Below are 15359 nucleotides of genomic sequence, written 5' to 3'. Positions count from 1 at the left end.
GAGTTGGATAGGGCCGTAGAAGGGCATCAAACCAGCAGCAGGACCGGTATCTGCTCCTTTGTGCGAGGAGGAACAGGAGGAGCACTGCCAGAGCCCTACAAAATTACCTCCAGCGGGCTTGTTTCTGGCCAAACTGTCAGAAACAGACTCCATGAGGGTGGCATGAGGGCCTGATGTCCTCTACTGGGACCTGTGCTCACAGCCCAGCACCATGCAGCTCGATTGGCATTCGCCAGAGAACACCAGAATTGGCAGGTCCGCCATTGGCACCCCGTTCTTTTTACATGATGAGAGCAGGTTCACACTGAGCACATGTGACAGATGTGAAAGAGTCTGGAGACGCTGTGGTAAACATTATGCCTGCAACATCAGCCAGCATGACCGGGTTGGTGTTGGGTCAGGGATGGTCTGGTAACACACTACGCCTTGAAGGACTGAAATCCTGCATCACCCGCAAGGTCCTCCTGTTCAAGAAAGCACATGTACAGGCCCATCTGAAGCTTGCCAATGAACATCTGAATGATTCAGAGGCGAAATGGGTGAAAGTGTTGTGGTCAGGTGAGACCAAAATCAAACTCTTTGGCATCAACTCAAGTCGCCGTGTTTGGAGGAGGAGGAATGTTGCTTATGACCCCAAGAACACCATCCCCACCGTCAAATGTGGAGGTGGAAACATTATGCTTTGGGGGTGTTTTTCTATTAAGGGGACCGAACAACTTCACCACATCAAAGGGACGATGGACCAGGCCATGTACCGTCAAATCTTGGCCAACAACCTCCTTCCCTCAGCCAGGGCATTGAAAATGGGTCCTGGATGGGTAATCCAGCATGACAATGACCCAAAACACACGGCCAAGGCAACAAAGGAGTGTCTCAAGAAGAAGCACATTAAGGTTCTGGAGTGGCCTAGCCAGTGTCCCGACCTTAATCCCGTAGAAAATCTGTGGAGGCAGCTGAAAGGTTCGAGTTGCCAAACGTCAGCCTCGAAACCTTAATGACTAGGAGAAGATCTCCAAAGAGGAGTGGGACAAAATCCCTCATGAGATGTGTGCAAACCTGGTGGCCAACTACAAGAAACGTCTGACATCTGTGATTGCCAACAAGGGTTTTGCCACCAAGTACTGAGTCTTGTTTTGCAGAGGGGTCGAATATTTATTATCACTCATTAAAATGCAAAACAATTTATAACATTTTTGACGGGTTTTTCTGGATTTTTTTGTTGTTATTCTGTCTGTCACTGTTCAAATAATCCTACCATTAAAATGATAGACTGATAATTTCTTTGTCAGTGGGCAAACGTACAAAATCAGCAGGGGATATTTTTTTTTTTAAATTTACAATCCTTTTTTAATAGCTCACTATCCATATGAGCTAGAGATTTACAAACAAGTGTGGTGTATTCTGTTACCTCTCCTATGAAAGATATATTTTCAAAAAAAAATGTTCTGTATTATTTTAAGACATTACATGTATTATTACAACTCTATTACCTAATTAACATTAAAATTAACGTTTTAATAGCTTCCTATCCAGATGACAAGTACCTCTAAAACCAGTTTTTGTTCACTGACCTCCCTTGTCTAGGTACTCCCCTTAGATTTGCCATTTTCAAATGATTTTATCCTTCTGTACAATCCTTTTTTTTATAGCTCCCTGACCTTTTTTTAAAAGCTCCCTATCCAGATGACATGTACCTTTTGTATTAACTATTAAAATGACCAGTGGCATAAGAGGGTCTGTTCAGGATAGACACAAGAGGCTATACTGACACCTGGCAAATGTACAGCTCCATGGTGTAGTGGTTAATGACACAGCCTTCCACGTGGGCTACACTTTCTATTGCTGGTTTCTTGTTCAGTTAGTGATGGTGCTATTTTTTTTCCATCAGTAATGTCTTTGTTCTGTTGAACGGCCCTTTGGTGAATAAAAATATAAATTTCCTTCCAGAACAGCAAAATATGTAAATGATTCCAAACGTTTGTCCGCCAGTGTCCTTTTGAGAACTTTCTATTCTTGTATTTCTGTGTGGGAAGCTGCAAGCAAGCATTTTCACTTTAAACGTAACTATTTGCACTATCTTTAATTATACTGCCGTTTTTAGTAATGTGTCCCAATTTGTAAGGGGACAAGCATTTTCATAAATGCATTTTCTTGTCAAACTTGTTTACGCTACTTCAGCAATTGTACATCTGTTCAATTGTACACATTCATTGTAAAATACTGTATTTATTGTATTTAAAAAATATAAAGAATTACTGGTATACGCTGTGGCTGAATAAACATGAGGGGAAGGAAAAATAAGGAGGGGTTAATGGGCGGGGGGGTTGAAAAACAGGTGTAATGGGAGGGGTTACAGGGTAAAAGTTACAAAATATCCTAATGTCTTTCACTTGTTAAAAGTGAGAGGCTGGAATCATTGCCAGTCACAATCTGTACTCCAGTGACATGTTAGCACAGCAGGTTAGGTGTTGTTACAATTCTGAGGTTTGTGAGTCGCGATATGTCCCAATGTCTAGTGGTGGTGTTTCCTTAAAAGTAGGGGAGAGTAGAAGAATGTCCCATGCTGGAGCCAGTCAGGATTCTATATACAGTATCTCACAGAAGTGAGTACACCCCTCACATTTTTGTTAATATTTGATTATATCTTTTCATGTGACAACACTGAAGAAATGACACTTTGCTACAATGTAAAGTAGCAAGTGTACAGCTTCTATAACAGCGTACATTTGCTGTCCCCTCAAAATAACACAACACACAGCCATTAATGTCTAAACCGCTGGCAACAAAAGTGAGTACACCCCTAAGTGAAAATGAATATGGCCTAGGCTATAAGGATGGAAGCATCCATTGTATCCCTCTGCCAGTAAAGCCAGAATTTAATCATTATTTCCCTCACTCAACGCTTTTCTTTTCAACTCTTTTGTCATGCTGAATAGTATTTTTTTAATTTAAATTACCTTTGAGGTACTACTTGCACATTTGTTGCCATCCAGCTGGTCCTATTGCAATAGGATAGTGATGGCCACAACAGTGGTTTTTATCCTTTTCCTCGTTGAATTAGATTTGGTTCAGGTAATCACCTAATCAGTTCCTCATTAAGTAAAATGAGGTGTGCCTGTGTTGGAATTTAACAGACACAGGAATGGAATGGCTGACATACATGTAGAGATGCTGATTTAAGAAAAATTAGGAGTGGTCTCTTAATTTTTTCCAGAGCTGTATATACACACACCGATCAGCCATAACATTATGACCACCTGCCTAATATTGTGTAGGTTCTCCTTTTGCCGCTAAAACAGTCATGACCCGTCGAGGCATGGACCCCACTAGACCTCTGAAGATGAGCTGTGGTCTCTGGCACCAAGACGTTAGCAGCAGATCCTTTAAGTCCTGTAATTTGCGAGGTGGGGCCTCCATGGATCGGACCTGTTTGTCTGGCACATCCAACAGATGCTAGATTGGATTGAGATCTGGGGAATTTGGAGGCCAAGTCAATACCTTATACTCCTCAACAACGAGTTGAGGAACACAGCTCGTTGTTGTGTTCCTCAAACCATTCCTTAACCATTTTTGCTTTGTGGCAGGGCGCATTATCCTGCTAAAAGAGGCCAATGCCATCAGGGAATACCGTTGCCATGAAAGGGTGCACATGGTCTGCAACAATGCTCAGGTAGGTGGTATGTGTCAAAGTAACATCCACATGAATGGCAGGACCCAAGGTTTCCCAGAAGAACATTGCCCAAAGCATCACACTGCCTCTGCCGGCTTGCCTTCTTCCCATAGTTGGTCCCATGTGTTTTCCAGGTAAGCGATGCACACGCACCCAACCATTCCCCTGATGTAAAAGAAAATGTGATTCATCGGACCAGGCCACCTTCTTCCATTGCTCTGTGGTCCAGTTCTGATGCTCATTGTAGGTGCTTTTGACAGTGGTTAATGTGGTCATAATGTTATGGCTGATTGGTGTATTAAGTTAGGTGAAGTAATGTTAGAGTAATAATCAAATTTCTTTTGTTGCAATTGGCAGGCAGTGTTTTGAACCCACATCCACACTCAGGTGCATTATCCACTGTTCCAAATAGAAACTTTCTGTTAAGGCCGGTGAGTTGTGGTGCTACAACAAGGTCACTGTAATAAAGTGATTTTCTTTCTAACCATAACCCTAACATTAACCCTAACCTTAACCCCAGTGCTGTGATACCTAACCCTAACCAAACCTTAACCTTTTTCATTTTCTAACCTTAGCCCAAACCTTAACTCTAACCTTAACCCCAGTGCTTTGATACCTAATCGTAATCCAAACATTAGCCCCAGTGCTGTGATACCTAAAGTAAAATGCATTTACATATAGTAAAAACCTTGGTTAGGCCATTACTCAACCCTCCAAATCTGTTATCCCTGTATGGGGCAGTGGGTAGGACCCACCCGGCAGAGCTCAATTTCGCCGGTTGGAAACTTATGATACATTTGTCTCACATTCGTTACATATGATACATTTTAAGAGCATTCGTAACGTGTTACGTTTTAGCCAATATGTAATGTATTAGGCCTGATGGGTCAAACTTGTTGCGTTGTGCTGGAAGTCATTCGTTTTCAGTAGAGCAATCTGAAAAGGTATGTTTCCAATGTGATGCTGCATTGTGGTGCGTTTAGTGTAACACATGCGTTCAATATCTTCAACTTGTGCATGGTTTTACTTTTGTGGTTGTACGACGGAAGTTCAAGTTCCCAATGAAAGGAGAATGTGGCACCGAGTGGCACATAGCATTACCATAGCGAACTAGTCAAACAATGGCAGGTTCATGTTATATTATTTACAATGTCAAATCTACATTGGGCAGGCAAACATTGATAATCTGCTAAATAAAATAATTAAAGTGGCTACAGTAGCCTAACTAACTCAAAAACAGGTAAAGTAGATAGCTAACAACAACAGTTAGCTAGCTATGTATCACACTACTATACAAAGCAAACCATTCTGCTCTAGCTTAGCTGAATCACCAGCGACTACTTAACCCCAGCAAATTTTAGTATCACACTCAACTGTGCAGATAACCCAACCGTGGTAGCAATCTTGCTCCAGGCAGCATTTCTGGCATTGATGTCCATAGCAATATGCACTTTGGTCGTAGAGAGCAGGTTCTCTAGAGACTGCAAAGATAATCTTCTCCTCCCAGCTTCCAACCGTACTGCCTTGCAAAAGAAAATGTGGATGAAGTACGAAAAAAATACATACAGGACATCAGACAAAAATTACGTATTCTAAATTCTTACGTATTTGGTGGACATCAGGTATTATACATTTTGGTAGTGCATTATAATGTAACCTAAAATAACGTAACATATCATATGAAAACGGGTGCCATACATTTACATAAAATAGTCTAAATATTCCAATGAGACAAGGCTGGATTGTCTTGTGCCATAATTTCACACCTGTTTCCCATTAGTCATTAATACATGAATTTCATTTTGACAACAGAAACCCTGTTTCCAAAAACATTTGGACGGTGCATTAAATGCTAATAAAAACAGAACGCAATGAAGTACAATTCATTTAAACCCTATATTAAATCAGCATAAATTATCAATAAAAACAGAATGCAATAATGTGCAAATCATTCAACCCCTATATTCAATAGAAAATACAGTAATTCCCCCTTTATAAACCGCGGTTTATACATGTACACAGATTTAGATATTTTTTTCAACCACAGCGGTTAATACATGGGTGCGGCTAATACACAAGTTTAAATTTTTTAAACCGTTTCCACCAGCAAACAATTTCACAGATGATTGCTTGACAACATAGAGGTCTCAGAAACTCAATTATTGCAAATAGCATCAAATTGGCATTACAGGATTTTCAAAAACATTTTATTCTTCAAAAAATTTATTTTGGTAGAGCCATGTGACAGATGTTTAATATTAATGTACAATGTATGTACGTGTCATAATTCTCCAGGCAAATGTTTGTATTTGGCTGCGGTTTATACTTGGATTTGTATACACAAAAAGCTAGAACATTTATGGTGCAGGTTATAAACGGGGTATGGTAGTACAAAGACAACACATCACATGTTGAAACTGAGACATTTAATTGTTTCTTGAAAAATATATGCCTTCTTTGAATTTGACACCAGCAACACGTTTCAAAACATTTGGGACAGAGGCACAGAAAGACAGGAAAAGTTATATAATGCTAAAAAACAAAACCTTGTGGAATAGCACGCAACTAATTAGGTCAATTGGCAACAGGTCAGTAAGATAATTGGGTATTAAAAGATAATACCAGAGAGGATAGGTCTATCAGAAGTGAGGATTGGGAAAGGTTCACCACTATGTGAAAGACTGTGTGGGCACATTGTGCGACAGTTTAAGAATAACGTTTCTCAATGTAATATTGCAAAGAGGATCTCATCATCAACGTTACACTTCGGAACACTTCCAAAAATCATTGTCTGTGAACACTATGCCGCTGCATCCACAAATGCAAGTTAAAACTCTACCATGCAAAGAAGAAACCAGGTATAAACAAGATCCACTTTTGATCCATGAACAGAATTAATGCAACCGGTAATCAGTTTAGTTTCTCATGCCCATATTCTATCGATCCAGGACAAACGCCACCTTCTCTGGGCTCGAGCTAATTTTTAGAAAACTGTCCTGCAGTCTGATCAATAAAAATGTGAAAACGTTTTTGGGAATCATGAATGACTAAAAAGGAAAGGGACCATCCGGCTTGTTTACAGCGCTCAGTGCAAAAGCCAGCATCCGTGATGGTTTGGGGGTGCGTTAGTGCACATGGGTGACTTGTACTTCAGTGAAGGTACCATAAATGTTGAACAATACAAGCAGCTTTTGGAGCAACATATGCTGCCATCCAGACAATGTCTTTTTCAGGGAAGGCCTAGCTTATTTCAGCAGGACAATGCCAAACCACATTCTGCACGTATTACAACAGCATGGCTCCATAGTAAAACAGCATGGCTCCGTATATTTTTTTTGCATTTTACACAGCGTCCCAACTTTTTGGAACAGGGTTGTACTGCTATGAAATATCATACCACTACTTTTAAAAGTGGCATTATAAAATACACTGCTCAAAAAAAGAAGGGCACGTGTAATCATCACAGTAACATGAAAACAAAGATGAAATAAGTTTGAGTAGGAAATTCAGTCATTGTCAAGGTTAGAAATAATCATTTTCTATTGAAATATGTGTCCTTCAAACTTTGCATTCGTCAAAGAACCCTCCTGAGAGATATTGAGCATGAAAAGTAATTCAATTGAGCTTGACACAATGTATGAGAGTACTAACTATCTCTGTATGGAGGACACTAGGTAGGAAATGTGATGTCCCATTACTGATGGGTCCCAAACACCCTGTCCATACCACCTGCTAGGAACTGTGTATGTGACTGTCATAGGACTCTCTGAATAGACCCTTGGGTCATAGGTTGGAATACGCCATACAAGGGTAATTAGTAAGATAAATTATTTCTTATAATAGTCTGTGTAATGGTTGGCTATGAACACTGACCACGTCCTGTGTGTCCTGGTATAAATGACTGCGTTTACGTTGTAATTATTTGGAAAAAATGAAAATGAAAAAACTATGGAAGGTTGTCATCGTAAACCTCTTGCTGAATAAAGGCTCTCCCCTGACTCCCGGTTGCATTCATTTTGTTCATGGATCAAAAATTGACAGAATCTAACACTCCATTCAGCTTTGCAGACCTTTAGAGTTGTCAATGTGTTGAGGTAATCTGAACAGATTTCACCCCATGCTTTCTGAAGCACTACCCAAAAGTTGGATTGGCTTGATGGGCACTTCTTATATACCATACGGTCAAGCTGCTCCCACAACAGCTCAGTAGGGTTAAGATCTGGTGACTGTGCTGGCCATACCATTATAGACAGAATACCAGCTGACTGCTTCTAGTTTGGATCACTGCTTTGGGTCATTCCCCTGTTGTAGGAGTAAATTGGCTCCAACACCTGAAATCGCCTCTTCTCTGTTGACGTTCAGGCTGGTGTTTTGCGGGAACTATTTAATGAAGCTGCCAGTTGAGGACCTGTGAGGCATCTGTTTCTCAAACTAGACACTCTAATGTATTTGTCCTCTTGCTCAGTTGTACACCGGGGCCTCCCACTCCTATTTTTGGTTAGAGACAGTTGGCACTGTTCTGTGAAGGGAGTGCTATTTTTGCATGGAATATCTTTCATTTCTTTGAACAAGAATAGAGAAATGAGTTTCAGAAGTTTGATTACAGGCTCAAGATACTCAACTAACCCTAATCCAGTGTTATTGCCTCTTTAATCAGCACAACAGTTTGTAGCTGTGCCAGTATAATTGCAAAAGTTTTTTTTTAATGATCAATAAGCCTTTTAAAATGATTAACTAGGCTTGGCAAACAACATGCCATTGGATAACTGGAGTCATGGTTGCTGACAATGGGCCTCTGTACGCCTATATAGGTATTCCATAAAGAATCTGCCACTTCCAGCTACAATAGTCATTACAACATTAACAATTTCTGAACTGTATTGCTGATCAATTCGATGTTATATTAATGTATAAATATAACTTTCAAAAACAAGGACATTTCTAAGTGTCCCCAAAACTTTTGAACGGTGTATATATTTATTCATTTAATTTTCACTCCTTTAGCCCTCAACAGAATTACACACTGAGTTACAGACATTAACTATCCGCCTGTTACTCATTCTGACTTAATATATGTTGCTAAATCAGCATTAAATAACAGTTTATTTTACATTAACTTGTTTGCTGTTCATTTAAAAAATGCTGTTTGTTTGATAGCTAAGTTGCTAACGCTAATGACGCTAGCTACCTTCATAACTTGCACCCTAGAAAGAGGTCTTATTTGTGAAATAATCTGTTTGAGCATTGACATTTCCATTGGGGGCTTCCATTTAAATGTAGTCAACTGGGTGTGACTTGCAACTTATCTGTCTCATCCCTTATAAGCATCCTATTAGAGTCATGTTCAACAGGGTCATCAGAAGAGGCCACCCTATTGGGAAGAAAATTGTCCACTTCAAGATCGAGATTGCCTAAACGGTGATGCCCATGTGCAGAGCACCGTTGAGGACATAACTGGACAGATACAAGGTTTCAACTTTTTTCCTACCACCCCTTACAGACGGAGATACTACAGACACATCATATCTCAAAATCAATTCCTGGATTAGTATGGAGATCTTTTGCCAAGTATTTATAAAATGTACAATAATAAGTGTTGGCCCTTTATTGCCACTTTTCCACATTTTGCCGGGCTACATAAGCGGAGTCGGCCTAGAAGAGTGAATGTCTCTTATTGAGTGAGTGAGTGAGTCCGTCCCTGATTGAGTACCCCTTGTTAAATAGCGTAGTCGTTAGAGACGCGGACTGTGGAACAACAGATCAGATTTTCATTATCACAATAAAAGCCATAATTGAAACGTATTAGGCCATTTAGTTAACAATCTAGTTTGTAAAAAATAAAAATAAACTACAGACAAGAACATTGAAACGTACATTAAACATAAAATGACAATCTAGATTGACAGACTGTATTGTTATATTGCCTTATATAGTTCAATGATGGCATTTGTTTTGAAAAAAAAAATCTGAGTTAGAGCTGCCAGCATAATATCCTGCTGCTAGAAGAACGGCCATCACTAGTTTACTGTTATATTGCGACTATTTCTGGTAGATTTATGTTTTAGGATTTCTTCAGGATAGTCAAACATTTCGCTGGCTACACGATTCTCTTGTCTTTTCACTTGTTAAAACAGCCAGTGGCAAAAGCCATACAGTTAATAGATTGCTATTTGTGGTGGTAGTAAAATTAATAAGAAACGTTACAAAGCTTAAAACAATACGTAATGGTGTTATCAATATATTACTGGCTAATAAGCTTTTAAAACGGCCAGTGGCAAAAGCTAACAGTTCATAGATACTATTCGTGGTGGAGGTAAAGGTAATAAGAAACATTACTCAGTTTAACACAATAGTTAATGGTGTCTAACAAAATATTCAAACTTTACATGATGTTAATGCATTAGAATATTCATGAAATATTATAGTCATGAAATTGATTCAAAGTCAGTTTAACAAAATGCACAATAGAACTAACTTAAACCTACATTTTTTAATTATTAATTCACATAACAAGAGAGAGAATAAAACACCAAATAAACGTTTCTTAGTTTGCATAATCATTTCCATAGCTTTTAAATTTACACCAGATGAACTTCTTAGTTTGCATAATCATTTCCATAGCCTTTAAATTGACACCAGATGAACTTATCTTAGTTTGCATAATCACTTCCATAGCCTTTAAATTCACTCCAACATGTTGGAGACGCACTACACAGTGGAAAATGGAGCAATATACATGTGCACTGTTCAAAAATCTGATACAGACTTCTGAGGGGGCTTGATCAAAAATGTGGTGCATGCTAGCTCAGAAGATAGCTTATCGAGGCACCAATAACTGCAAGTTCACACAACAGAATACTTTGGAGTCTCAAATCTTCAAATGTTAAACTGTCTTGGAAACAAGCCCTAAGTTAGGAAGTCAAAGAAAAAGTTGACCCTAACCCTGTTTAAGGGCACAGAGGACATCACTCAGGGTTGTGTGAAGAGTTTTACACACACACACAGTTGCTCTGTTGGGGTCTAAGGGGATCTGGTTGGCAAATAACCATTGGTTTGACCTCCTCCTGTATTCTGACATAAAAGACTTAACTATTTTCTCAATTAAGAACACTAACATCTACAGAAAGTAACACCTTCAATATTCTTCTACATCTAATTTATTGCCTGCATTTACATTGGGGCCCCTTTATAAGGCACACCTATTTAATATCGGATAGTACCGTTTTTTGCTTCCAGAACAGCCTGATTTTTTACAGCATGGATTCATTTAAATGTATGGAATGAAAATAGACACACTTCCACCAACTATTTCTGTTGACTTTTTGTGTTTTGTTTATGATTTGTATAGTCTCCTTTCCTGCACTGATCTTTGCCAACAACTAATTAACTGACTCTACCATCTGTATGTCACTGCAGAAATCACAGTTACTGTAACGAGGATGCGCGTGGAGGACGCGCGCCACCCCTCTCGACGTGGTGTTCGGCGCACGTCATCGCCGGCCTTCTAGTCACGCCGCTCCTCCTCCCACGGCACTGTCCTGTCTTGTTATTGCACACACCTGGTGTCCATTCCCTCATTAGATCGCATATATAAGTTCCTGTGTTTCCGGCTGTCTTTGTGTGGTATTGTTCTATGTTTGGTGTTATTAATTGTGAAGCTGTTTGCACGCTTGTTTTGCACCTGTGCACTCTGGGTTTTTTACGCGTGTCCTTTTTGAGATAAGAAAATAGAGATATTGAAACTACCTCCCTGCGTTTGGCTCCTTATTCATGCAATTCGACAACACCGATTACAGAATACCACACCGACCGAATGGAGTCAGCGGGGAGCGACCTGATTCTCCAGCATGGGAACATGATCGCGTCCCTGGGGGAGGCCGTGACAGAGATGGTCCAAGCTATGCGGCGGTTGGAGGCGAGGCTGCCATCTGAGCAGCAACCCCCGACACAAGACCCGGCTGGAGTGCCCCTGCCATCGTCTCCACCGTCGCCGAGGAGGACCATTCAACTGAGCCTTCCTCAGGGATTCAGCGGAGACGCTGCCCAGTGCTCTGGGTTTTTGCTCCAGTTGGAGCTCTACTTCGCCTCCCTCAGCCCTCACCTGGGAGATAGGGAGAAGGTCTCGGCCCTTGTCTCCTGCCTGAGGGGCAAGGCGTTAGACTGGGCCAACTCCGTTTGGTCCGCTAACGGGCCGGAGTTGGCCCATTACGGGGCGTTCGTCGGCCTCTTCCGGGCCGTGTTCGATCATCCGCCCGACGGCAGGGAGGTCAGCGAGCGTCTCGTGGACCTCAGGCAGGGGACAAGGAGCGTACAGGCCTTCGCCCTGGAGTACAGGACCCTGGCGGCGGGGTCGGGCTGGAACGAGAGGGCACTTATTGATCATTTCCGGTGCCACTAACAGCCTGACGTCCGTAGGGAGCTGGCATGCCGGGACTCCATGTTGACATTCGTCCAGCTCGTCGACATGGCGATCCGGCTAGACAATCTGCTAGCCACCCGAGGACGCACCGGGAATGATCAGCCCCCTCCGGTACACCCCGTCGCCAGACCTGAACCCATGGAAGTGGGAGGCGCTGCACGAAGGGAGACGGTGCGGTCTAGGGAGTGTTCCTTTTGTGGGAGGAAGGGACACTCTGCCTCCCACTGTTTCCAGCGAGAAAGGGCCGAGCAGAGGAAGCCTGACACCCCTACACCGAGTCAGGTGAGTAGACCACACACACTTTCAGGTCTCTCTGCGAAGCACAAGACACTTTTGGTGGCCTTCCCTGATTTTCTTGCTAATCTCAGTGTAAGGCGCTCGTAGACTCAGGCGCAGCTGGGAATTTTATGGACAGCGGTTACGCACGGAAACTGCGCATTCCGCTGGTGCCATTGTCTCAACCTAGGTCCATTACGGGCTTAGACAGCAAACCACTAGGCACTGGTCTCGTTGAGCACGTCACGGTCCCCATCACGATGACCGTACAGCACGCCCATACTGAACTAATTGAATTCCATGTAATCCACTCACCTGCTTTCCCTGTGGTGCTGGGTCTTCCCTGGTTGTCGGGAAACAACCCGACTATTTCCTGGTCGCAGAGAGTATTGACAGGGTGGTCTCAGGGGTGTCAGGAGAGGTGTCTAGGTGTTTCCGTAGGTGTGACCTTGGTGGAAAGTCCAGACAGTGTCTCCGCAGTGCGCATACCCCCGGAATATGCCGGATTTAGCGCTGGTTTTTTCTAAGGCCATGGCAAGTCGTTTGCCACCACATCCACCCGGGGATTGTGCTATAAATCTAAAGGGGGACGCTGTGCCGCCTTATTGTCATGTGTATCCCCTGTCGCAGGCTGAAACGGCAGCGATGGAGACCTACATGGCCGAATCCCTGCGGCAGGGGCAGATCCGCCGTTCCACCTCGCCCGCCTCCTCGAGTTTCTTTTTCGTGAAGAAGAAGGATGGGGGTTTGCGTCCATGCATTGACTACAGGGCGCTGAATAAACTGACAGTCCGTTATTCATATCCCATCCCCCTTATTTCCCAGTACATCGAGTCAATGCATGGTGCGCGTTTCTTCACGAAACTGGAACTCAGAAGCGCGTCCAACTTGGTGAGAATCCGAGAGGGAGACGAGTGGTTGACGGCCTTCAGCACCACCACGGGGCACTACAAATACCTGGTGATGCCGTATGGGTTGATGAATGCCCCGGCAGTGTTTCAGTCCTTTGTGAACGATGTGTTTAGGGACATGCTGGGGCGCGGAGTTGTGGTTTACATCGACGACATCCTCGTGTATTCCGCTACGCGTGCTGAACATGTGTCTCTCGTTCGCAGGGTGCTGAAGCGACTGTTGGAGCATGGCCTGTACGTTAAAGCAGAGAAGTGCGCATTCTTCCAGCGAGCCGTCTCCTTCCTCTGGTTTCGAATTTCCGCCGGTGGGGTGGAAATGGAAGTTGATCGTGTGTCAGCCGTGCGTAATTGGCCCGTTCCTACCACGGTTAAGGCGGTACAGCGGTTCATTGGGTTTGCCAATTTCTACCGTAGGTTTATACGGGGCTTCGGCAAGGTGGCAGCTCCTATCACTTCCTTATTGAAGGGTGGGCCGAGCCAGATCACCTGGACGGCCAAGGCAGACGAGGCATTTCGCACCCTTAAGAGAATGTTCACCTCTGCCCCGGTTTTGGCTCACCCCGACCCGTCACTGCCGTTCATAGTGGAGGTGGATGCCTCAGAGGTAGGGATAGGTGCTGTGTTGTCCCAACTATCAGGTACCCCTCCTAAGCGTCGCCTCTGCGCTTTTAACTCGCGGAAGCTCAGTGAGGCAGAGCGCAACTATGGCGTCGGTGATAGGGAGCTGTTGACTGTGTTTAACGCCTTGACTGTTTGGAGACATTGGCTCGAAGGAGCGATTATTTTCCAATCATCGATCCAATCATCAATCCAGTTGTTGCAATCATTGCATCACTGTAGTTATCTTCCTGTTCAGAGCTATTCTAGTCCTGGAGTACACTGTTGACTATTCTTTCTATTTCCATTCACAGTGTCCAACAATAAACAAAAAGATCATAGGATTATCCTAAAAGCAATGACCAGCAAATGCATGTATTTAGATTTTCTTAGCAATTCACTTGTTATTATAACAGTTTAATATGAAAGAAAACTCCTCATTACAGAGGTTTTTCCTGTAATTTGTCATCTATCTAAAAACAAAAACTAAATGTATCTCATTAAGGTGTTGGGCCACCACGAGACACCAGAATGGCTTCAATGCACCTTGGCATGGATTCTGCAAGTCTCTGAAACTATTGGAGGGATGGAATACCATTCATTCAAAATATATGCTACAGAGCATGATAGGTTGTTAATTGCTTAATTGTATAATTCAGTACACCTGTATGGTAGGGTTGTATCATTCAGTACACCTGTATGGTAGGGTTTTTTAATTCAGTACACCTGTATTGTAGGATTGTATCATTCAGTACACCTGTATGGTAGGATTGTATCATTCAGTACACCTGTATTGTAGGAGTGTATAATTAAGTACACCTGTATTGTAGGATTGTATAATTAAGTACACTTGTATAGTGGGGTTGCAGTACATGAACCCTTGATTTCTTTAGGTTTTCCATTTAATTTATCAGTTTGTTGTCTGTAGGTACTAGATAGGCTGTGTGTCTCTACATTCAATACCTCCTATGTGGCCTTAATGAATAATATCAATGTGACAACTGCTACAGTACTAGTTGCTCTACTTAAACATACACAAGGCATTATGATAAAAGCCTTTGGAGCCCAATTCATGGTCTTACAGATTTCCTCTTCCATCCAAAACTTTTGAATTTTGTAATCTAATTGTAATTTTCTGAAAAGGCCCAATAAGTAAAAGCCTTTCAGGATTACATGAATTTCCTGTGTATATGAGTTAGTTTATATGATTCAAGGCATGTTGATACAGAACATTAGTGGTTTGCCCTGTAACTGCATTCATACAATGCAAGTAACTATCCATCAAATACAAATTCATGACTAGTAGCTTAGAAATACAAGGCCTTGTGTATTTCAGAGAGAAAAACATCAACCCACGTTGGATAGCCTTAGTTAGATGGCCAGATCATAATATGCTGTTAACGCTTCCAATGCAACCTACAAAACTGACCTGTACACAATGTTCAGTTATCTGAATGACTGCATTAACCACACCATGTAGACTTTA

The 15359-nt window shown here is 42.2% G+C and overlaps 1 protein-coding gene across 14 annotated transcripts in view; it reads right to left on the bottom strand.

Annotated features, from left to right (window-relative positions):
• LOC105008064 overlaps positions 1-15359 on the bottom strand; it is a 74394-nt gene that overhangs the window by 35247 nt on the left and 23788 nt on the right. For 13 of the 14 annotated variants that reach the window (XR_004576450.1, XR_004576449.1, XR_004576448.1 and 10 more), the window contains exon 2: positions 5045-5193. The exons of the other annotated variant lie outside the window; for it this stretch is intronic. Coding sequence is in view for 10 of the 13 variants with exons in the window: in XM_034295323.1 (XP_034151214.1) it covers positions 5045-5193 (149 nt within the window). In the remaining 3 variants the exon portion in view is untranslated. The remainder of the gene's footprint in view (positions 1-5044; positions 5194-15359) is intronic. 14 annotated transcript variants of the gene reach the window in all.

Source organism: Esox lucius, chromosome 11, assembly GCF_011004845.1.
Source record: "Esox lucius isolate fEsoLuc1 chromosome 11, fEsoLuc1.pri, whole genome shotgun sequence".
Classification (NCBI taxonomy): domain Eukaryota; kingdom Metazoa; phylum Chordata; class Actinopteri; order Esociformes; family Esocidae; genus Esox; species Esox lucius.
The sequence above is the reverse complement of the archived record's forward strand: the minus strand, read 5'-3'. Positions and strand labels throughout refer to the sequence as shown.